The sequence below is a fragment of the Pan troglodytes genome, chromosome 6, assembly GCF_028858775.2.
Source record: "Pan troglodytes isolate AG18354 chromosome 6, NHGRI_mPanTro3-v2.0_pri, whole genome shotgun sequence".
NCBI lineage: Eukaryota > Metazoa > Chordata > Mammalia > Primates > Hominidae > Pan > Pan troglodytes.
The window spans coordinates 172,435,537-172,458,917 of record NC_072404.2 but is presented as its reverse complement, the minus strand read 5'-3'; the positions used below and the strand labels follow the sequence as shown (position 1 = coordinate 172,458,917).

The following is a 23,381-nucleotide window of genomic DNA, read 5'->3' as shown; positions in this document are numbered from 1 at the left end:
CCCGCTTAGTGCAGGGGGAGCTCTTTCTGGGTGCATGCAGCCTGCAACTGCCTCTGTCTGTCACTCAGTGACACAGCACAGACTCACACAGCAAAGGTGAGCGCAGCACGGCAGGTGGGCGGCCGGCTGGAGGGGCTGCCGTGCCCACCCACAGGCGGCACATCCTGAGGCTCTCACGGCTGGGGGTGCACCTTCCGTTCTCCTCGGAAGCGTAACCGGCAACTGTGCTTCATCCGAGAAGGACTGGAAGGGGCTAATTTTTCAACAGAAAGTTCCATGAAGGGAAAAGGAGAGACGCTTCCCCCTTCTTTTCATGTCCTGCTTAGACAGTGCTGTTCGGCCCAAGTCCACAGAAGTAACCTCACGACATCCGCTTCGGTCCCCCAAACCCAGGGATCAACCATCCATGTCTTCCTGCACGACATGAGCGGCTGGGGTCACCTCACTGCGTGCGGTGATAAGAACCAAAAGAGGCACAAATACTTCCAGCTGACGCACGATTCACACTACATGGACCCTGGGCTTTAGGACGCAGTCAGGGCCAAGCCTACACGCACAGCACGTCCTCAGGGTGACCCAGAACTTCTCCGGGGTACTCACTTCAGAGACTATCCGGCTCCCTAACAGGTGGGAGGAGGGCAGGGCGGCCAAGAACCCCACGGGGGGTGGGCGGGCAGACTACGCTTCACAAGGAGGCTTGACTTGAGGGGATCTTTTGTTCTGCACCCAGCGCAGAAGAAGGCACGAGAAGGTGAAGCTGACGGAGGGGCAGGGGCAAATGCAGACCCCACCAGCACGAGACCACCCGGCCTAAGCCACAGGCCTCAAGCTCTACGCTGAAAGCTACGAAAAGGCACGTCTACGGTCAAAGCAGCACCTCGCACTGCCGTGGCAGCTCTGTCATCCTTTGCGGAGCAACACACTGTGTACAGGACACGCGGACCCCGTTTTAACGGTGGGGGGCCCGGAGCCACCGTGGCGTGGGGCGCGGCGAGCCGGAGAGGAGCAGAGCGAAGCTACCTCCTCCCGCCCCGCCCGACCGCCCACGCCCGCTCAGGTCAGAACACAGCAGCACAGGCGCGGTTTGTGTCCTCGCTGTCCTCTGGCACCCAGAGAAGTCTCACTCTGCGCCTGCTCCACGGCTGCCTCCCTTTGCACACCTGCTGCGGACGCGAGGGGGTCCCAGGGCCCGGGTGCCCGAGGTCGGTCCTGCTCGCCCTCCTCCTCATAGAGACAGTGAGGCGCGTGTCTCAGCAGCGAGGCAGGCCGGGGCGGCTTCGGCGGGCGGAGGCTGGCAGGCTGGGCTGGCAGGGCGTTCTGGCCTCTCCGCATGCGCTCCTCAGCGAGGGCATCGTCGTCGGCCACACCTGCAGGCACAGCGGGAGAGAGAGAGCCGTGAGTGAGCGGCGGCGGCCGGCCCCCATCCAGAGCAGAGGGAGGGAAGCTGGCCGCACGATCTCCCTGAATCCAGACGCGTCATCTCTGGGCAGGAGAAAGAGGTTACCTCCTTTCTTCAGTGGCACCACTGGAGCCAGAACTTAATCCTCCAAGAGTGGGAAAAAAGTGAGTCATCTGAAAATCACCCCTCTCTCTCTCCTGGAAGAAGCGGCTCCCCGCCCCACCAGCTTTGGCACAGTCAACACGCCTCTTCCAAGAGTGAGTGTGCCCCACTGAAATCACGGTCAGGGCTGACAAGTTCGCTGTCAAAACCAGCCAGCTGAGCCACCCTGGGGAAGAAAGGTTCTGGGTCCAGTTGGCGATTTCCTCCTGAGTCCATACACGGAAGACATCCCCTCTCCGCCTCGTGCTGGAATAAATCTGTGGCAGCAGCGGCGGCGCCCACGGGAGCCACAGCCCCGCCCAAGGCAGGGCCATCCCGGCCACTCCAGTGCAGCTCCAGCTCTGGCCCCGCACAACACACACACCCAAGACGGGCCGGCTTCTCAACGCTCTGAAAAGTTGTGCTTTTATTAATCTTTTGAAATACAGAAAAAGTCATTGGAAGGCCATGCATTAAAAAAAAGAAATATGGAAAAAATGTTTTGAACACGGATGGATACGAGGAATAAAAACAAGAAAACAATATTCACAGAATGATCTCCACTGTGATTCTCAAAGTTTGAGTGGCGATCGCTGCGTGGATGTGAGGGAGGCAGCTGCGTCAGAGCTCCAGGAGCAAGTGTGCGAGGCCGCAGGTGGTGGGATTCCTCGTCCCTCTGCAAACTCTAAAATGTGCCTAAAACGACTGTCGCACCCAGCACTTCGGGCCCCGAGCCCTGCGCAGATGTAAAGCAAGGCAGACCCCTCCCGTGGCACAGCAGAGAGTTTACGCCAGGGGCGGCCCCGTCCTCCTCGCTTCCCCGCAAGCACTGAGGAGCACTCAGCCACTGAAATGCGTCTGAAACCCAACGGACTGACAGATCGACGGACATTCAGGAGCTTCTCCAATTAAACTGGCCTATACACCACTTCCAGTGCTGAGTGCCAGGCCCAGGGCCTGCCCCCAGGAGCTCAAATGTGGCTCAACCACAACAGAGAGAACCGGCTCCGAGGTCAGGAAGGAACCTGCTCTCAGGCTGTCCCCTCAGGCCAGGCTCTGGTCCTTGGAGACCACGATGGTGATGCTCGCCTAAGGAAGACCCCCACACAAGTGCAGAAATTCATCTCCAAGGAAGACCAAGACCTGGGCAACTCGCAGCCTGGAGCCTGTGTGTCCCCAGAGGGGAGGGCAGGCCTCACAAAATCCTAAAGCCACAGCACGGCGCCCACAGGGCTCCATCGTTTCTGGAATTCAGCAAACCCAAGAGGAGGCGCAGGCCTCAGATGTCACCTTCTACCCCAATCCTATTTCCCCACACTTTGAACACAGAAACGTGATTTTGGGGACCATTTAACCAAGCACCGTAAACGCAGGCTGTGAGGCTTGACCTATGACACCCCATTGTCAACACCCGGCCCACGCGTCCTGCCAGGGGACCCCAGGACCCCTGCTGAGATGGCTGCACCAGGAGAATGCACGCACATCTCTCAGCATCACACGGAACTGCTGAGCTGAGAGGGGTCACCTAGCCCGGGGCCAGTTCTCCCCTTGGGAACTCCACGTGCTCACCTACAGAACAAACAGGTGGCAGGGCTGCTGTCTGCGATTCTATGACGTGAGTGAAGTAAAACAGCACCCAGCACACAGGCCGTGCCCGTGGGCGCCATGCACACACAGCACTTCCTGAGCACGCCTGCAGCAGGAGGGAACATGCCAGGGCCCCCGACCAGGCCCCAGTTGCAGGCTGGGAGCGAGGAGGGCTCTGGGACAGGGACACCCAGGACATGGCTTCTCAGCAAACCAAGCTGTTTCCCAGCTGCCTGGACCCTGGCAAGAGAGCAGGACACATGGCGACAGTGCTGCGAACTCGCTGTTGTGTGGCAACATGGCTTCCAGATCTGACCTTCGAACTCAAAGGGGCCGTGTCGCCGAGAAGCATCTGCAGGCTGCCCGGGGACACCTGTGCACCCTGGGCCGTCCCAGCCCCTTGGACACCAAGGAGAGACTCAGCACAGGTGCTCCCAGGGTACCACATCCCACCTTGGAGGGAGAGAGGAGAGACGAAGGGACCCACGCACACAGCAGCAAAGGGCCAACCAGAACCTGCCGGTGCTAAGCCCGTTCCTGCCTCCAGGAGGATCGCACCCAATACTCCGCCATGACTTTTAAGAATTATACTTTGCCAACTAAAGTAGAACATTTAAGAAAAAAATTTAAAGTTTCTGGTGTGTGACACACTGAACTGGACCCTAAATATCCATAGCTGTGAAGTCTTCCCCGGGGCACAGCGATGCAGCGTGAGCTCTGTGACTGCCGCCAGAAGAGCCGCCCCTGCCTGGCCCAGTCACAGCCCCCGGTGCCCGGGGAGCTTCAGAGCCAAGCGTGAGCCGCTCACTCGCCCCACTCCACGCGGAGGGAAAATGGGGGCAGGGTAACCCCACACATCCTGGCTCATCCTGGCTCTGGGAAGCCCAGTCTCGCTGCCAGTTGAAATTCTGCACTTCCAGCTCAGCTGCGGATGGGACCCCCCCACCTCCCAGCTGTCCCCCGCACCCCTGCTCCACAGGTGAAAACACGCCCCTGGGTGGGTGTCTGAGGACCTGTCTTCAGAGCGCTGTGGGTCAGCCGGGGCTGCCATCGCCTGGGGAGGGCCAGGCTTCGGGTCTAGCCTCGACCAGGGCTTCCCGCCCTCAAAGCCCAGCCTCCTCCCACCACGGAGGAAGAGAAACGCGCTGCCTTCAGAGCTGCTCTGGGGGAGGTTTTGCATTTACCGTCTGTTTAGAAAAAGGCCCCGCTGAGACTTAAGACTGATATTTTGAAAATGAATATTGAAGATACCTGCAGCATCCAAAGCTCCCTGCGTCGTCTCCTCAGAGGCTGAGACCGCCAGGCAGGCATGGACGCTGCGTTCCTTCCAACCCCGGGCCGCTGAGCTGGCCAGCTGCGGGCTCAGAGCAGCCCTGGAGTGACTGGGGGAGAAAGGTGCAGGCTCCATGGCCACATCCACAGGGCAGCCTGGCTCCTGTGGATGCCTGCGCCCCATCCTCTCCTGCACAGCTCAGCCACTCTGCCCCCGGCCAGGTCCCGGCAACACCCAGAAGCCTCCCTCCCCCACTCACTTGGGAGGAAGGCTGGGGCTGGCACACATGGCAGGTGGACAGCAGCTGCTTAGGTCTGGTCTCTAGAAAAACCCTTCTGGCCCCAGCAGTCCGACACAGTCCTGTGTCCCCAGGCCAAGCACACAAGGGTCTCCCCAAGGTTCCTGTGACACCTCATGGTTAGTGAGGTGCCAGGAAAAGTGACTTGAGGAAAGAAGATGAAGGTGGAGATGTGGACCTCCTTATCCAGATCTCCCTGGCATCACCTGGGGAGTCACGCAGCGTGCTGCTGCTCCAAACCCCCACACCGAGCTTCCCGTGGGCACGGTGCACTGCCGGCATGGACAGGGAGTGGCCGCCTCACGGCTGGGACGCAGATGTGCCAGCAGGGGTCACCAGCTGTCTCACAAAAGGGACACACAGTTGGTCTGAACAGGAGGACTGCCCGATTCGGCCTCGATGGTTCTATCTGTTCAGAGCCAAGGCTCTGGGCGTCCTCCTGCTGCAGCTGCCCTGGCTACAGGCCCGGCACTGCTGGAGGCTCTGTTCACCTCACTGCCAGGCGAAGCCATCACCTCCAAGGTTCTAACCTGCACTGTGGATGGAGCGTTCCCACCCCACTGCCTTCTACAGCTTTCCAGCAAGAAAAATGAAAAAGAGAAAGTGGCTGGAGAACAGTCACACCAGGCAGGACGGACAGACCGGCTGCAGGAGAACCGGAACAAGCACCACCCCGTGGCCCTCGCCTCGGACTCGGCCTCCTGGTCCCTCCCAGGCCCAGCATTATCCATTCTCCCTCCTGGCCACAACGGGATCAGCCCTGAGGTTTGGGTTTAATTGGCACAGGATGTGGCCTGGTGCGGTCTGTCAAGGTCCCAGGAGACTGTACGGTGAGCTCCACGCCATGACAGGCTCTCCAGACATGCCCCCAGGGCCTCACAGGCAGTGGCTCTCCGTGTTCAGGGCTGACAGGGCCACTGCGTGAACTCTCTGTGGATCCCCACAGAGAGCAAGGCAGGTGTTCTTGGAAACCCAGCACCCTGGCCCATTCGCCTCCCAGTCACCACGAGGAGGAAGGAGCTGGGGCTGCTGATGCTGAGAACGTGCCTCACAAGATATGGGAATGCACACACCCACACTCCTGCCAGCATCCCAGGACGGAACAAGCCAGCCTCACGCACAGCCTGGAAGCAGGCGCCACGCAGCGGGCCGAGGAACACACAACTCAGCACGCTTCCCACAGCAACACCCTCTCCCACGGCAAAGAGCCCCCAGGACATTCTCTCGAACATCCTGCTAGAGCTCACGCAGCTATTGCACAACACGTCCTTGTATGATTCAGAATTTCCCTGCCACATCGCCTTCTTATCTCTGCCATCGCCGCGCCCCACATGCGGGAGGACCTGGAGGCAGAGTTCTGCAGCACGTGTTCACAAGGCCGGCCTGTCAGTGACCCAAGGACCCTGCTTCTGGCGCTCAACATGCCTGCAGTTCTGAGGATTCCATCAGTCCTTTCATGCGGGGAAGGGCCCAGACCACCTCAATGTGTTCACACAAGTTACTGTTACACCAATCCTTTTAAAAACACTGCACAGGCTGGCACAGTGGCTCACACCTGTCATCCCAGCACTTTGGGAGGCTGAGGCAGGAGGATCACTTAAGCCCAGGAGTTTGAGACCAGCTTAGCTTTGAGATCAGCTTGGGTAACACAGAAAGACCCCATCTGGGCCAGGCACGGTGGCTCACGCCTATAATCCCAGCACTTTGAGAGGCTGAGGCAGGCGGATCACTTGAGATCAGGAGTTTGAGACCAGCCTGGGCAACATGACCCCGTCTCTACTAAAAATACAAATATTAGTCGGGTGTGGTGGCATGTGCCTGTAGTCCCAGTTACTCGGGAGGCTCAAGCACAAGAATCACTTGAGCCTGGGAGGCAGAGGTTACAGTGAGCCAAGATTGCACCACTGCACTCCAGGCTGGGCAACAGAGTGAGACTCCTTACCAAAAAAAAAAAAAGAAAAAAAAAAAAGAAAAAAGACAGACCCCATCTCTATCAAAAAAAAAAAAAAAAAGACAAAAATTAGCCCAGTGCGCTGTTGCCCGCCTACAGTCCCAGCCACTCTGGAGGCTGAGGTGGGAGAATTACTTGAGCCAAGGGGGTTCAAGGCTGCAGTGAGCTGTGATTGCACCACTGCACTCCAGCCTGACAGATTAAGACTTTGTCTCAAAAAAAGAAAAAGAAGAAAAAAACTGCACAGTAGGGCTGGAAGTGGCAGCTCACACCTGTCATCCCAGCACTTTGGGAGGCTAAAGTGGAGGCTAAAGATCACTTGGGCCCAAGAGTTTGAGACCAGCCTGGGCAACATAGTGAGACCCCATCTCTACAAAAAAAGAAAAAATTAGCCAGGCGTAGTGGTGCATGCCTGTAGTCTAAGCTACTCCGGGGGCTGAGCTGGGAGGATGGCTTGAGCCTAGGAGTTGGAGGCTGCAGTGAGCTGTGATTGCACCACTGCACTCCTGCCTGGGTAACAGAAATCCTGCCTTAAAAAAAAAACCCTGCACAGTAGGCTGAAAAGGTGTTCCTTCCCACCCTCAAGAAACAGCCAGTGCCCCTCACTCAACACTGAGGCTCCTGGGTCAGGGTGGACAGGAAGGCACCGCAGTCTCTGGAGCAGCCTCTGCTTCCGCTGCGAGTCCACACAGGGTGGGCTGCGCTTCCCCCTAAAGCCCCAGGGCAAGTATAACCGCTCTCCTTGGTTGCTAATTTGGGAAACAAGGTATTGTGAAATGACAATGAATCTCAGGACCCCAAAATCACTCAGCTAAAGGGAGAAAGCAAGCTGGGAACTGCATCGGGCACACCTGCCTCCCATTTTATTCCTAAAGAAGGTGGCTACAGCAGGGCACAGGGGTGCACGCCTGTAGTCCCAGCTACTCAGGAGGCTGAGCTGGGAGGATCGCTTTACGTGAGCTCAGGAGGCAAAGGTTGCTGCAAGCTGAGACTGCACCAGTGGACTCCAGCTTGGGCAGCAGGAATGAGACAATGTCTCAAAAAAACAAACAAACAAAAAGCCACACACCTCCCTCACAATTTGTGCACAAGGAAATTCCCTGTGGGGCTCAAGATCTTTACCCTAGAGCAGTTGTGTGGGATTTCACCCTGGCAATGTCAGTGGACAGCTTATCTTCACAGGTGCAGACAAAGGACAGAACTCAAAGTCATCCCTCTGCTCCCCCGAGACAAACGCATATCTGACTGCTTCCTCTGCCCTGTTGTCTCACTGAGCCAGACTAAGGCACACGTGGCCCTTCCCCTACCCCCTCTCATATGTGGATTGTGTATTCAGTGAAAGGCTGATCAGAGACTCATAGAATGCAATGATTCGTCTTATCCACCTATGACCCGGAAGCCCCCGACCCCACGTCCAGCTGTCCCACCTTTCCGGAACGTACATCTTGCGTGTAGGGACGCCTCATGTCTCCCTGAGATGCATAAAACCAAGCCGTGCCCCGACCACCTCGGGCACCTGTCGTCAGGGCCTCCTGAGGCTGTGTCACGGGCGTGTCCTCAACCTCGGCAAAATAAACTTTCTACACTGACTGAGAGGGTCTCAGATACTCCTGGTTCACAGTACGAAGGCAGACCAGAAGGCTGATGGAGAAAGTGGGGGTCCGTGGACTTTCTCCGTGGCCCACGGTGATGACTGCTCCCGATTCTAACAACGTTCCGGTTTACCCTGCCCTGGAAAAGTGCAGGGGCCAAAGAGTGACTTACTTTAAATAAGAAACCACAGGCCTCATATTCCTTATTTGTTTTAAATTGGGACCACCCATGCACCGTAGGCCCCTGGGATGACTGGGGCCTACGTCCCCAAGACACATCGCTACTTCTCCTGCCACTCCCACAGCCCTCCCCTGGGACCCGGCTCCCTCAGGCCTACGGAGGTGGAGGTGGTGGGAGTGGTCTGGCCAGCCTGGGAGAGGTGCTTGTCTCTGAATGGAGATGGACACCGTGCATAGCATGACGGCGCCAGACTCAAAGCACACATGGCCCTGTGGCCACCACAGGCAACCCCGTCACCCCACGCCCGCCCCATGGCCAGCAAGAGAGCATGGCAGGTGGGAGGGGGCCTCGCTGCAGGCCAAGCCGCTCAGCAGTGGGACTGTGCTGCACCCGCCACTGCACGGGCAGCATGGGTGCCTGTGGAAGGGGTGCGGCTCAGGGAAGAAGAGGCGCCTTCCCTGTGCTTCCACAGTCCCCTCATCTTTAAAATGAGGACAAGGCCAGGGTGGACCCCGCCTGGGATCCCCACACTCTGGGAGGCCAAGCAGGGAGGATCACGTGGGCCCAGGAGTTCGAGACCAGCCTGGACAACACAGGGAGACCCCATCTCTATAAAAAATAAGAAAATACAACGAGGATGAAACCCAGTTTTATGAATGCGGAGTGCGGCAGAGCCACTCTCAACACAACAGCAGCCTGAAGAACCGAAGCCACAGAGAGCAGACACGCTCCCTCCGTCACAGCGACCGCAGGGGAAGGAGCCCTCAAGGCCTTCTGCTAAGATAAGCAGCCTGTGGGCTCCAGGCTTGCAACCATCCTGAGAGGGTCCACATCCAGGAAGAGCCGGCCTCTGCCACAGAGAGAAGGCAGGCGCCAGCCCGCTGCTGGGAAACTGAACAGGTCTGGGGAGGGCGCGTGGAGACGGCGGCAGGAGGGCCGCTGCTGCCGAGGTCAGGGCACACTCACACCGCCTCGGTCCTGTTCCCACCTCTGTTTCTATCTAATAGGCGGGAACCTCTTTATTGCGTAATGCTTCACATCACAGCTCTCTCCCCTTAGTTCCACCCACCTTGACACATTTTTACACCTGATTTACTTCCCCTGTTACAAGCTGAACCACGTCCCCAAAAACTCACACACAGATGTCATGACTTCAAATCTACATTCGCTTTTAAAAACTGCTACATCCACCATATGAACAGGTCTCTGTGCTCTTTCCATTCCTTAAGAAGTATAAATTAGGTTGGTCAAGCACGGTGGCTCATGCCTGTAATGCCAGCACTTTGGGAGGCCGAGGCAGGCAGATCACCTGAGGTCAGGAGTTCAAGACCAGCCTAACATGGAGAAACCCCGTCTCTACTAAAAATACAAAATTAGCAGGGTGTGGTGGCACGTGCCTGTAATCCCAGCTACTCGGGAGGCTGAGGCAGAGTTGCTTGAACCCAGGAGGCGAAGGTAGCGCTGAACCAAGATGGCGCCATCGCACTCCAGGCTGGGTAACAGAGTGAGACTCCTTCTCAAGAAAAAAGAAAAAAGAAATATAAATTATATAAATCATGTACACGACTGAAGAGCTCTGACTGCCAGCAATCCTTTGATACGGAGGAGGAGCCCAGGTCACAGTAAGCCCTACAGGAGGTGAGGGGCTCGTGGTGGGCCAGAGAAATCAGAGGCGAGGAGGCCGACAGCTGCCAGCACCATCAAGACCCGGGGCTTCGGCAAAGCGGGGACCACAGCGGGTAAGTCCCTCTCAGGAGTGGTTTTACCTCACCTCCCCCTTTAAGACAGAAAGAGGTCATCAAACCTTTTCAGCTTCCTAGAAATCCAGAGTCCGGGGTCACAGCCACACACAGAAACAAGCCAAGGGCTGGCCAGGGTGGGGGCTCAGCACCACCTGCCTTCCACACCTTTGTGCCAGGCCCCTCTGCAGGATTCAGTGACCAACTCACTTCCAGAAAGATCCTTCCATGACCCACTCACGTCTCGCCCACCCACAGTTCCTGCCCTGCCTCATGACCTGTGTGCCTCATCAACACCCTCGACTTCCACCCAGGCTTCATCCCAGACCCACAGCTGACACGTGCCAGGTGGATGCAAGAGCCCCGGCGGTGAGCCTGGTGATGAGACATAGACCACCAGCGGCGGAGGCCGCAAGACAAAGGTAATTCCAGAGCCAAGAACTTAAACACAGCCCACCCGAGGATCAAGTGCCCCTTCTCATTAGAAGCTCCTGCCAGGTTTAGGACCCAGCTTTAGAGTAACACCTAACAGGGAAGGATGACCAGGATGGAGCCGACGGCCACACCGAGGAGAAGAGCTCGGTGCCAGCGAAAGCTCTCCACCAGCAGGCCTGCTGCAGAGCAAGCATCACGGCACAGCACACACGAGCGTGTCCATGAAGGCGCGGGGACCCAGGCATCCCCCATGCTCAGACCTCCCTACGTACAAGTGCGTACACGAAGGCGCGGGGACCCGGGCATCCCCCATGCTCAGACCTCCCTACGTACAAGTGCGTACATGAAGGTGTGGGGACCCAGGCATCCCCCATGCTCAGACCTCCCTACACACGAGCACGTACACAAAGGCGCGGGGACCCAGGCATCCCCCATGTTCAGACCTCCCTAGACACGAGCACATACACAAAGGCGCGGGGACCCAGGCATCCCAGCACCTCATGCTCACACTTCCCTAGAACTTGCTTTCCCGTTACTGCAGCTCACAAAGAAACCGAAAAAAGGCAAAACCAACTGTATTAAACCTTATTAGTGATCAATATCTACTTCATGTTTTGGCTTTACAAAGGCTTTACTGGGTGGTACAAAATACTGCACTTTCCCCAACTAAACAAAAACTTTGAACACCTGCATCATAAACTTAACTCATGCTGATATTCTCCTGACAAAATACAGGCTGGGTGCGGCAGCTCACGTCTGTCATCCAAGCACTTTGGGAGGCTGAGGCAGGCAGATCACCTGAGGTCAGGATTTTGAGATCAGCCTGGCCAACGTGGTGAAACCCCATCTCTACTAAAAATACAAAAATTAGCCAGGGGTGGTGGCGTGCACCTGTAATCCCAGCTACTCCAGAGGCTAAGGCAGGAGAATCGCTTGAACCCAGGAGGCGGGTTGCAGTGAGCCACGACTGTGCCATTGCTCTACAGCTTGGGCAACAGAGCGAGACTCCATCTCCAAAAAAAAAAATACAGATAGAGAGAGAGAGATACAGATATATAGTCACATGCAGCTTAGCAACAGGGGTATGTTAGGTGATGTCACCGCACTCAGGCCTAGAGGGCACGGCCCACTCCACACCCAGGCTGCAGGGCCCGGCCGACTGCTGCTAGGCCGCAAACCTGTGCCGCCATCCCAGCACTGAGCGCTGCAAGCAGCTGTAGGTCAACGGCAAGGATACAAACCTGGATCACACGCAGTGAAAATGCCGTCCTAACCTTACGCAACCCCTGCGGTCTACGTGGACCACCACTGGCCAAAATGTCCTCATGCGGTCAGGGCTGTTCTTTAGCACCAAGCAGGGGCAGGGCCACTTTCCTGGCACCTACTCATCAGGAGGGGAAAGACCTCCCTTCTAGGCATGAGCATCACCAGACAAGGCAGGGGACGGCGGGGGGCCACAGGGACCCGACCTGCAAAAGCTGCTGAGAACCTTCCAGTCAAGCAGCCTGACTCGTGCAAGATCTCACACGAAGAGCCCCCCAACAAACTTGTCAGCGGAACTTCTACAAACATCCTTAAGAAAACAACTCAGCTTCTCACAAATTAACCTAAAATTCCCCAAATTAAAACCAAAAAAGGGCATTCACTGCCGTTCAGCCTCACCCTCTGAGAGCCAACACCACTTTCTGAAAGCCAACCATTTTCTAAAATCTTTCTATATAGCCTTTTAAAACTTTCCATGTAATACCATTAATTACTCTTCTTTGGAAATTTACCACTAATTGTTTAAACAATTTTAGTTTAGCAATTTGTACGGAACAGGCAATACACATTAGTTGTAGAAAAAACAAGTCACTTCTAATTCTACAGCCCATAGATAATTTACTGTTTGGGTATAATTTCTGCTTCTTCCTGTGTGTGAATTAAATATTAAACCTTATAAATTACTAAAATGTAGGCTGGTTACAACAGATCAAGTTTCTTTTTATTGGGGGAACTAAATATACCAGAAAACATCCTGTTTTGTAACCACAGTTAAATAAAATTTAAAAACAGAAACAAGATCTGCCAGCATCCCCCCCACCCCCGGCCAAGCCAAAAACACACTGAAATCATCGAGAAGCTATTAGAGGAATGTTCCGCAGCTGCCGCGCGGGCATGGCCATCTTATCAGAGGCTCCAGTTTCTTCCCCAAATGGAGTCTGAATGGAGTGCAGGAGCCTGGCTGATAACACACAGATGAAAACAAACTCCTGCAGATAAAAACACACTTTTCCCAAATACGCACAATCCACGAGGCCCCTGGGGAGACTGCTCCTTTCTTTGACTTTTTTTGGGGAGAGAGGGGGGTTAGTCGCTACTTACACAAATTAGGAATACCACTCACACGCTGCAGATTATTCAAACAACCAAAAATGCATGCCTGGCCCATCAGAAGATGGGCTCATTCAAACATTTAATGTGTGCCAGGCACTGGGGACACCCAGCAAGACCCTGCCCTCACTCCTAGGGAGCTCAAGGGTGGCCAGACTCCAAACAATGTGGCAAGGCAGTGCTGTCTGTCTGCACTCTGCAGATACAAAGGCACATCGAACAGCCCTGGAATGGCAGACGCCATCTGCTGGGGAAACGCTAGGAACCCGGCTTCAAACACAGGGCAGAGCAGGTACGAAGGCTGAACAGGTTTTTGTTTGTTCTGAGACAAGAGTCTCGCTCTGCTGCCCAGACTGGAGTGCAGTGGCGCCATCTCAGCTCACTGCAAACTCCGCCTCCCGGTTCAAGTAATTCTGCCTCAGCCTTGCGAGTAGCTGGGATTACAGGCGTGGGCCACCACGCCCAGGCTCCTGAACAGTTTTAAACAGGACAGTGACTTGCTTTTGCCAGCCACGTGATGGGCTCGTGACATAGAAGCTGAATTGAGAAGGACGAAGGGCAGAGGTCGAGAGGGAGAACAGGTGCCACAATTAACCCCTCATGGCTACTTATGAAGAGGTGGCTCCAGGGAACGAAGATGTGAAGGTCGGTTTGGAAACAACTGCTCCAAGAGCGCGCTGGCTGACGGCACGGGGACGTGCCCAGGGCCCAGCTGGGAGACGGATGGTGGCACTGGAGCACACATGGGGACACGGGAGGAAATCGGAGCATGGGCGAAGGCTGAGGACAATGAGGAGGAAAGTCTCCTGCTGGATTCTTCCCAGCATAAGAGGCTCACGAAACCCCGCCAACAAAAGGCCAAAAGATTCCCAGCAGCCCTGCTGGGGTTGGCATCCCCACTTGTGTCAGAGCTGAACACACCACCGCAGCGACACAGAGGTTCCGGCCCAGCACCTGCAGGACACCATTCACCCGCACCCCCCTCTCCCTGGCTGGACGGCCTTGACTGGGTCTGGCTCTTCAGTGTCTCCTAGGGGCTGGTGCACAACAGAGGTTCAAGGAGACACCAAATGCTTATGTGAGGTGGAGGCCACATGCTGTTGTTACCACCTCAGCGCAGCTTAGCAACTTCCCAGGAAGCACGCAGCTCGGGTTACTCCTCAAGGGGTAGCTACAGACGCACGGGGCTGGCTTCACACGGGCCTCACAGGGGCAGCCATGGCACAGCATCCTGATAGCCTGGATTCTGCGCACACACCGCGTGCACACGTCCACATCGGTGAGAGGGGTGTGGACAGCATCCCTCAGCCGAGTGGTGAGGATAATTCCAGGAGGACCTGGAGTGAGGCACATTCAGCTACCACTGGCATCACGTCCCGTGGCAGGTTCAGGACCCCTTTCAGATGGAAACCAACTAAAGCACACTGTGGCGTCGGCCTTCCCATGTAGAAAAGGAGGCGGGCGGTGGATGTTTATGCCTGAAAAACCCCTTAGACTTGAACTGTCTGAAGTTCCTCAGTCTCGGGGGATACGCTGTGGCCTCCCTCCCCCGAACTGGGTCCCTTTGATTTGTGCCCATTTCCCAGGAACTCACAATATACGATACCCTGACAAAGGGCTATGAAAGCCGGAAATTACAGCCTTTGGTCACGTTTTAGTATGGACACAGCTGCGGTCCACGGAGTACCCCAGAGGGCAGCAGAGAGAGTGGACTCTCACACTGAGAGCAGAGGAGGGGGCCCAGGGCGCACTGCAGCCTCACCCCACAGGGCCAGGCCTCCTGGGGCCCTCTCCCTGCAGCCTTGGGCTGCCTGTCCCCACGGCTGACAGCATGGTGCTGGGTGGGGTGCCTGGGCTTTGTTGGAGGCAGAGAGAGGAAAAGTCTTTAGTTCCCTGTTTCTAACTGCCCACTACATAAACTCTAAGTGTGATTTTTATTGAAGGAACTCTTTATAAACGGAACCCTAGGCATCTAAGCGTCCTCAAGAAACACGTCGCCCTGAGACTGCCCCGCTCCCTGGTTAGGCTGAGGAGCTGGAGGGATTTAACTGTTGCCCACTTAATCATTAAAATAAATCTTGAAAAGGAACATGGGGCCAGGCACAGTGGCTCACGCATGTAATCCCAGCACTTTGGGAGGCTGAAGCGGGCAGATTGCCTGAGGTCAGGGTTTTGAGACCAGCCTGGGCAACATACTGAAACTCTGTCTCTCCTAAAAATGCAAAATATTAGCTGGGCGTGGTGGCACACACCAGTAGTCCTAGCTATTCAGGAGGCTGAGGCATGAGAATCGCTTGAACCCAGGAGACGGAGGTTGCAGTGAGCCGAGTTCACTTCACTGCACTCCAGCCTGGGTGACAGAGTAAGACTACGTCTCAAAAAAAAAAAAAAAAAAAAAAAAAAATTACAGGCTCAAGCCTGTAATCCCAGCACTTTGGGAGGCCAAGGCAGGTGGATCACTTGAGGTCAGGAGTTCAAGACCAGCCTGGCCAACAGAGTGAAACTCTGTCTCTACTAAAAATATAAAAAGAATTAGCCGGGTGTGGTGGCACAGGCCTGTAATCCCAGCTACTAGGGAGGCAGAGGTTGCAGTGAGCCGAGATCGCCCCACTGTACTCCAGCCTGGGCAACAGAGCATGACTCCGTCTCAAAAAAAAAAAAAAAGAAAAGAAAAGAAAAAACATAGAATGAATGTTGTAATTTTTGTAGACTCGCATATTCACAAAATTTTATTTTTCTAAAGACATCTGAATCTTATTCCACATAAAAATGTAATGACAAGTCATTCTAGTTTCTTCTCAGAGCTCCTCAGTCTTCCCATCAGGGACTTCCATAAGAAGGCATACACCACCCACATTCAACCTCCAACTGCCTCTCCTGAAGCTCATCAGAGCTGAGAAGGCCTGAGCTCAGGAGCCCAAAGCTAAGCTCCTGCATCCACAGGAAAAACAGAGAAGCTGCCCATGCAATTCTCTTTAAAAGACAGACAAAAGCAGAACTAGATATGTTAATGTTAAAAGTCAAATAACAGATGAAACAATGAATTCATGTTAGAGCTTTTCATTCAGTTGCTATTGCTTTAACTACATTAAGTGGCCAGATGTGCCCAGCAGCAACCCCCCCCCCAGCCCCCTCCCAAAATGCTGCCCATTAAACGTAGTGCTCTCAAGTATGCTTCCAGCCCCGGTAATACCAGATGGGGAAGACAAACAGCTAACTCTCTGCTTTCTGGGGGTTTTTTTTGGGAGGTGGGGGGGCGCGGCGGGCACAGGGTCTTGCTCTGTTGCCCAGGCTGGAGTGCCCAGTGGTGCAATCCTGGTTCACTGCAGCCTTGACCTCCACCAGCTCAAGCATTCCTCGCACCTTAGCCTCCTGAGTAGCTGGGACTAGAGGCGTGCACCCCCAAGCCAGGCTAATATTTTCTATTCTTTGTGGAGACAGAGTCTCACCACGTTGCCCAGGCTGGCCTCAAGCAATCCACCCGCCACGCAGCTCAGCCTCCCAAAGTGCTGGAATTACAGGCGTAAGCCACCACGTCTGGCCCACTTTCTGTATGGTTCTAAGCTCCGCTGAGAGGCGGGGACAAAATCTGCTCTTGTGATGTGTTGCTTCTTCACAAGAGGGAAATCGCACCCATCCTTAACAAATGTACTCATGATGGGCAAATCCCAATAAAGTTCCTCCCAAAAAAGCTGCAGACAAGCAAATCATTAAAAATTAAATCACAATTCATCATGGAGGAAGGACAAATTGTCCATAGAGGAGGAAAAAGTGAGGCCACTTCACACAAATGTTCTAGATGGATTCATATTTTCAACTTTTTTTTTTTTTGAGACAGGGTCTCACTCCATCACCAGACTGGAGTGCAGTGGTGTCATCACGACTCACTGTAGCCTCGACCTCCAGGGCTCAAGCGATCCACCCACTTAGCCACTCGAAGTGCTGGAATACAGGCGTGAGCCACCACGCCTGGACTTAAACATTTTTTAAGGTAGATACACAGGGGCGGCATTTCTTAACCAAGATAGAAAAAAATCCAGTAGAATACAAGCTCACAGAATTGACAAGGCAACATCTGCTGTTTCTTAACCCTTCCCTCCAAAAATAGATGTCATATGGGTTATGTTTTGAATGAAAATAGAAATTTAAAAGAACGACTTAGAAGTCAACAAAAATGTTTTACAAGTCAAACTTAAAAACAATTCTTAACATTCCTATTTATGAACAAAAGTGCTGCAAATAAATATTCTGCAGAAGCACAACTAACCAAAAGAATAGGAAGAAAAACTCAGGATAATAATAAGATATGAGAAAGGTATTCTTTTGAGAGAAACTAAACCAACAGGAAAACACTTGGAAACCTTCGGACACGGACAAATGTGAAGAATGAGAAAGGCGCATGATCACAGGCCTCAGAACAGCGTGGATACTTCCAGTGAACACATAAATTAGCAAACTGATATCAAAGAAAACCCCTCAACAAACCAGCTTAGGAAATAAAGTTTTCTGAGAGGCTCCGAATGTTCCCAACACAAAACAGTAACTGTGAGGTGGCTCTGCCATTAACCCCAATCTGATCATCACCCACTGCACACATGCACCCCGATCTGATCATCACCCACTGCACACATGCACCCCGATCTGATCATCACCCACTGCACACATGCACCCCGATCTGATCATCACCCACTGCACACATGCACCCCGATCTGATCATCACCCACTGCACACATGCACCCCGATCTGATCATCACCCACTGCACACATGCACCCCGATCTGATCATCACCCACTGCACACATGCACCCCGATCTCATCATCACCCACTGCACACATGCACCCCGATCTCATCATCACCCACTGCACACATGCACCCCGATCTCATCATCACCCACTGCACACATGCACCCCGATCTCATCATCACCCACTGCACACATGCACCCCGATCTGATCATCACCCACTGCACACATGCACCCCGATCTGATCATCACCCACTGCACACATGCACCCCGATCTGATCATCACCCACTGCACACATGCACCCCGATCTGATCATCACCCACTGCACACATGCACCCCGATCTGATCATCACCCACTGCACACATGCACCCCGATGTGATCATCACCCACTGCACACATGCACCCCACAAATACGTACAATTACTATCAATAATTTAAAAACATTTTTAATGATTAAAAAATACCAGTAACTAGGAAATGTGCACGAAACAAATGACTTCACAGGCAGCTGAACCTGGTGTTGGGGTAGGCAGGGCATGGACGGCTCCCAACTCACCCTCAAGATCACAGGGCCGGGAGCTTCACCCTCTCTACAGAATCTAAAACCCAAAGTAAAATCAAGGTACAAGAGAACCCAACAGTGCCATGTAGAGGAATTTTTGGACATAAACACAGTAACTTATCTTTCTCAGAAACATAATCACACAGTAAAATACTAAAATCAGCCTGCTGGAAAACAAGACAAAAATACTTATATCAATAAGAAAAATAAGGGTAAAAATTAGAAAATTTATAGAGTTTTCCAATTGTAAAAAATATGATATTCCAATTCTTTTTTAAAATCAGAATAGGCGAGGCGCAGTGGCTCACACCTGTAATCCCAGCACTTTGGGAGGCCAAGGAGGGCGGGATAACTCGAGGTAAGGAGTTCGGGATCAGCCTGACCAAAATAGTGAAACTCCGTCTCTACTAAAAATACAAAAAAATTAGCCAGGGGTGGTGGCAGGCGCCTGTAATTCCAGCTACTCAGGAGGCTGAGGCAGGAGAATCGCTTGAACCCAGGAGGCAGGGGTTGCAGTCAGCCGTGATCACACCACTGCACTCCATCCAGCCTGGGCGACACAGCAAGACACCGTCTCAAAAAAATAAAAATAATAAAATCAGAATACCAAGACTAAAGTGATGAGATAAAAAGCAATGTAAGGCGTACCGACTTCCTGGTTTTCCGTAAGTTAGAAAAGAAAACACACACAGACGGCATTCCCAGCTTCATGTAGTGATACAATGAAGAAATGTGCACATCTACATATTAAGACAGCACTTTACAGCTGTCCGTAAAACAGGATGTTAAAAAAATCAGTCTGCCACATGGCTCTCGGGTGTCAAAGGCTCTCCCAAATCTACATGGGGTGTTCCTCGCGCTGACCGCACCTTTCATTTGAAAGCACAACGAAGACTGGCCTAGAAACGAGCTGGAAATGAGCTGCGCTTCCGGATGCACGCACTGCCATCCATACAGGGTGCAAGAAACCAGACAGGACGAGAGTCCGGCAGAAACGCGGGCAAGAAATCTGGGACAAAGCTGGCTGTTTCCCACACAACAACCTTTCCAAATAAATAAAAGTAAACACACGCAGGATTACAAAATAAAAATATGGGGCAGCTCTGTAACAGGCACACGCACGCACACACACGTCTGTGTAAATAAGATGACTACCACACAGTAAGTCACGTGAACAAAAGAAAAACCAAAAAAAAAAAAAAACCCCACTTTCAACACAGCAGGCTAAAGACTAATCAACTAGCATGTAAAGGGCTCCTATAAAATCAAGAGAATAAGTCCACAGAAAAAGAGGCACACGCAGGTGACACAAGATGCTTGCCCTGGATAGCCAAGACGCAAATTTTAGAAATTGTTGACAGACAGTACTAGCAAGCGTGAGGACACAGACCCCAATCCGTTGTTGATAGGAGAAGACTCCTTCTAAGAAATCATTTATGATTTTTTTTTTTTTTTTTTGAGACAGGGTCTCCTTGTTGCCCAGGTTGGAGTGCAGTGGCTCGATCACGGCTCACTGCAGCCTCATATCCCTGGCTCAAGTGATCCTTCCACCTCGGCCTCCTGAGTATCTGGGACTACAAGCGCACGCCACCAAGCCCAGATAATTTTCATATTTTTTGTAGAGACGTGGTTTGACCATGTTGCCCAGGCTGGTCTTGAACTCCTGGGCTCAAAGCAATCAACCCACCTCAGCCTCCCAGAGCACTGGGATTATAGGCATGAGCCACTGCGCCTGGTAACTTACCAATTTTCAATGCACACGTTTCTCAAGCCAATTACTCAACTTCTAGGTACCTAATTTAACCAACTGCTCCTGCAAGTACATAAGACTCTACACAAATACCTTAAATATTATGTGGAAAAGGACATCAATATTTTGCCAGGCTCCATGGAAGACTTGGGCTGAGACCCAGTGGGTGCCGCCACCAGGCATCAGCCATGGATGGGACAACTGTGCCCAGCCACTCACTAGATAGACCACTCATGCTGGGCACAGACCCCAACTGAGGCAAACTTGTCTTTCCTGCTTGGCAGGGACTGGCAGGGAAGGCTTAGCCCCCAGCAGCCACCGCAGGAGGCCGTGTCCAGTGCCAATTCATCTGTGCAGGGACCATTGACCCATGGACACGGAAAGATACGGCTGAAAAGACTCGTGGAAAACAGCACTTTCTCGTTCCAAGTTCTGCAGCTGACTTTCTCAGAGGCCTGGCATTATGTAAAGCATCCCTGGAAGTTTTGGGTAAGAGGTTATTTGGCTTAGAGCTGACGAGCAGCAAAGTTCTCAATTTGGCGGAAATGTGTGTACGAAACGTGTCTCACGCAGGCTGCAAACTCCACAGTTCCCTGATGACCACACCCCGAGCTTCTGCTCCAACTGCTGTTCCTACCAGCAATGTCCTGACATTTGGTGTAAAATGCTCTGGGCTGGGAATGGGGGCTCATGTCTGTGATCCCAGCACTCCAGGAGGCCAAAGTGAGTGATGCGCTCGAGTCCAAGAGTTCAAGACCAGCCTGGGCAACACGGCAAAACCCTGTCTCCACTAAAAATACAAAAAGTTAGCCAGGCGTTGTGTCGCACACCTGTAGTCCCAACTGCTTAGGGGCTGAGGTGGGAGGAATGCTTGAGCCCAGGAGTTGAAGGCTACAGAGAGCTGTGACTGCACCACTGTACTCCAGCCTGGGTTAGAGAGAGAGACCTGGTCCAAAAGTTAATATAAAATAATATAAAGGAATGAATGAATGCATGCTCCAGGCCTCAGGAGCCGCATCTCCCCCACACGCCATTATCAATTAGACCCTGTCCTTGGGCAAAGCACTTTTTGCCAACTCAGGGCAGCTGTGGGAAGGCAGAGGAAAAGGTCACCTCTTAGAGCTCGCAGCACAGCGCTGACCACACGGGAAGCAAACCACATGGGAAGCAAACCACATCCCCTGGGGGAGACGGGCAGGAAGGAGGCTCCACCCCACATTTCTGCAACAATGTTTCAGCACCAAAGCCTCCTTCAGAAAACCCCCGGTCTCTATGGTTTTGCAAGTTCTGGAAGTAATTTCCCACCAGTGCCTGAATGGCAGTCAGTTCAGTAACCAGCTAGGGGGAAGAGGAAGGACCAGGTGGGGGAATGGGATGACAGCGCTGCCCTGTTTAAGAGAGAAACCAACCTAACAGGGCAGAAAAGGACGCGATGTTAACAACTGCAGTGTGGCATCAACACTACACAGACGTTTGCTAGTCAGGGCTCCCAGGAGTGGAGAATCTTTGTAAAGCCAAGACGCAGGTCCTTCGGATCCACATGGCAAGCCTCCAACAGCAGGCTGGGCCGCAGGTCGCACAGCAGGAGGGGTGTGGGGAGTAAGCCCCTGCTCTACACTCCAGGCAGCTGTGGTCCAGGGCATCTCTGAATCAAGGGCTGTGGGACAGCAACCACCATCTGGGTTTCCGCAGCCAGCACTCACGGGATGCTTCCAGGGCACACCTGCCAGGACACAGCAGTAGCCAGACAGACGAGAATTACTGCCTTCACAGGACCTGCATTCCTGTTGGGGTTGCACTCCGGGGCAGGAATCTTCTCCCAATCAGGGTACAGGGAAAAGGGCAAAGCGCAGTCAGGGGTCTGCCCTGAGTCTGCAACTTGCCCAGGCCACAAAGCTCAGAGTCGAGTCCTTAGTGAACAGTTAGGTAAGACCGACTGATACCCTGCACAAAAGGCAGCAAATACTGACCAAAGCACAGAAGGCAGGACAGGCCTTCTAACGCCCAATCATAAACTCTCTGCTGTCTCTGGAAATCAGTGACGTCTAGATTTCTAACACAGGAATAGCTGCTGTGACATTCCCTCTTTTCACCTTTCTAAACAGGAAGACGAAATAACGTAGCCAAATGACAGACTTCGGTCTACCCCATTTCAACCACTGGTCACACTTTAGTACCAAGGCCTACATCTAGCTCCCCCCACGTCCCTAGAACAGCTGGGAATACCATATCCAAAGGCTTTGAAATCAAGACCCCAAAGGGTAAGATCTCATGCCTTCGTTTTTAAAAATACAAACAGCAGTGGGTTATGTAATTCAGTCCCCTCCAGACCCCACAAAATCAAGTATTCAAATCAACTAAACATAATTTTGTGCTTGAAAACCTCCAGAAATAACAACATCTGCCTCCATTCTGTCACTGAACATGCTAATGGCTAAATTTCAACACTGCTGCCAATCAATAACAGAGATAATATGCCAATTATTTATTACCGTTGAATCCTCTGCAAATAAAAATGTTTCTAATTCATTCTGTAGTGCTTAAAACAAGATCAGTATTCCCAGAAAGAAATGATAGCTAGAAGGTAATCAAGAAAGGATAAGCAGGCATTTTTCAAGCTCTAATTAATAAACAGAAATTAAAATTGATTGGAAAGACAATCACCCCACAGTGTTCCTCAAGCATTTCCACATTGTAAGGAACATTTACTTCAGCACACTAGGTGCACAGGTAAGTTTAGCAAATGGTGACACTAACTCTACCCACTTCTAAAATCTACTCATTGAAGGACTTCCAAGAGGAAGAACGACAAGTCGCCCATGATGCCACTATTGATTGACATCTTTCAGATTATTTAAAACCCCGAGTTTCCAAAATCAAGCCTGGAATCTTTGGAATCTAAAAAGCTTAAATTTTATAAAGGATAGAAATATAAGGAATAATCCATCACTCAAATCAAACCGACAGGGTGGGGAGCTACAAGGAATAGGAAAACAGGAGATGACAAAAATACAGATTATTGAGCCCTCCAGACAAAAGGATGCCAAACAGGGATTAAAAAACTACACTTTGGGTACAACATACACTGCTTGGGTGACAGCAGCACTAACATCTCAGAATTCACTATATAATGCATCTACGTCACCAAAAACCACTTACCCCCCCCCCAAAAGCTATTGAAGTATTTTTAAAAATTAAAGACTTTAAAAATACAACTTAAAAAAGAATCTCAAACAGGGAAGTTGAGCACAAACCAAACACAGCAGACGGCACATCCCAGAATGGATGGGACCACATGGGGCTGTGCACAACCAGATACGTGCCGTTAAGGAGCGTTCAGCTTCCTATTTTCAGAGGC

At 52.7% G+C, this 23,381-nt stretch overlaps 1 protein-coding gene across 6 annotated transcripts in view; it reads right to left on the bottom strand.

The window, feature by feature from the left end:
* DNAJB6 (DnaJ heat shock protein family (Hsp40) member B6) overlaps positions 1–23,381 on the bottom strand; it is an 81,534-nt gene that overhangs the window by 6,270 nt on the left and 51,883 nt on the right. For 2 of the 6 annotated variants that reach the window (XR_010159087.1, XR_010159089.1), the window contains exon 9: positions 601–1,367. Coding sequence is in view for 3 of the 6 variants with exons in the window: in XM_054655424.2 (XP_054511399.2) it covers positions 21,433–21,746 (314 nt within the window). In the remaining 3 variants the exon portion in view is untranslated. Of the gene's footprint in view, positions 1–87; positions 1,368–13,470; positions 21,747–23,381 lie in introns of those variants that run through there. The other 4 variants (XM_016958509.2, XM_054655425.1, XR_010159088.1 and 1 more) reach the window with 3 other exon arrangements.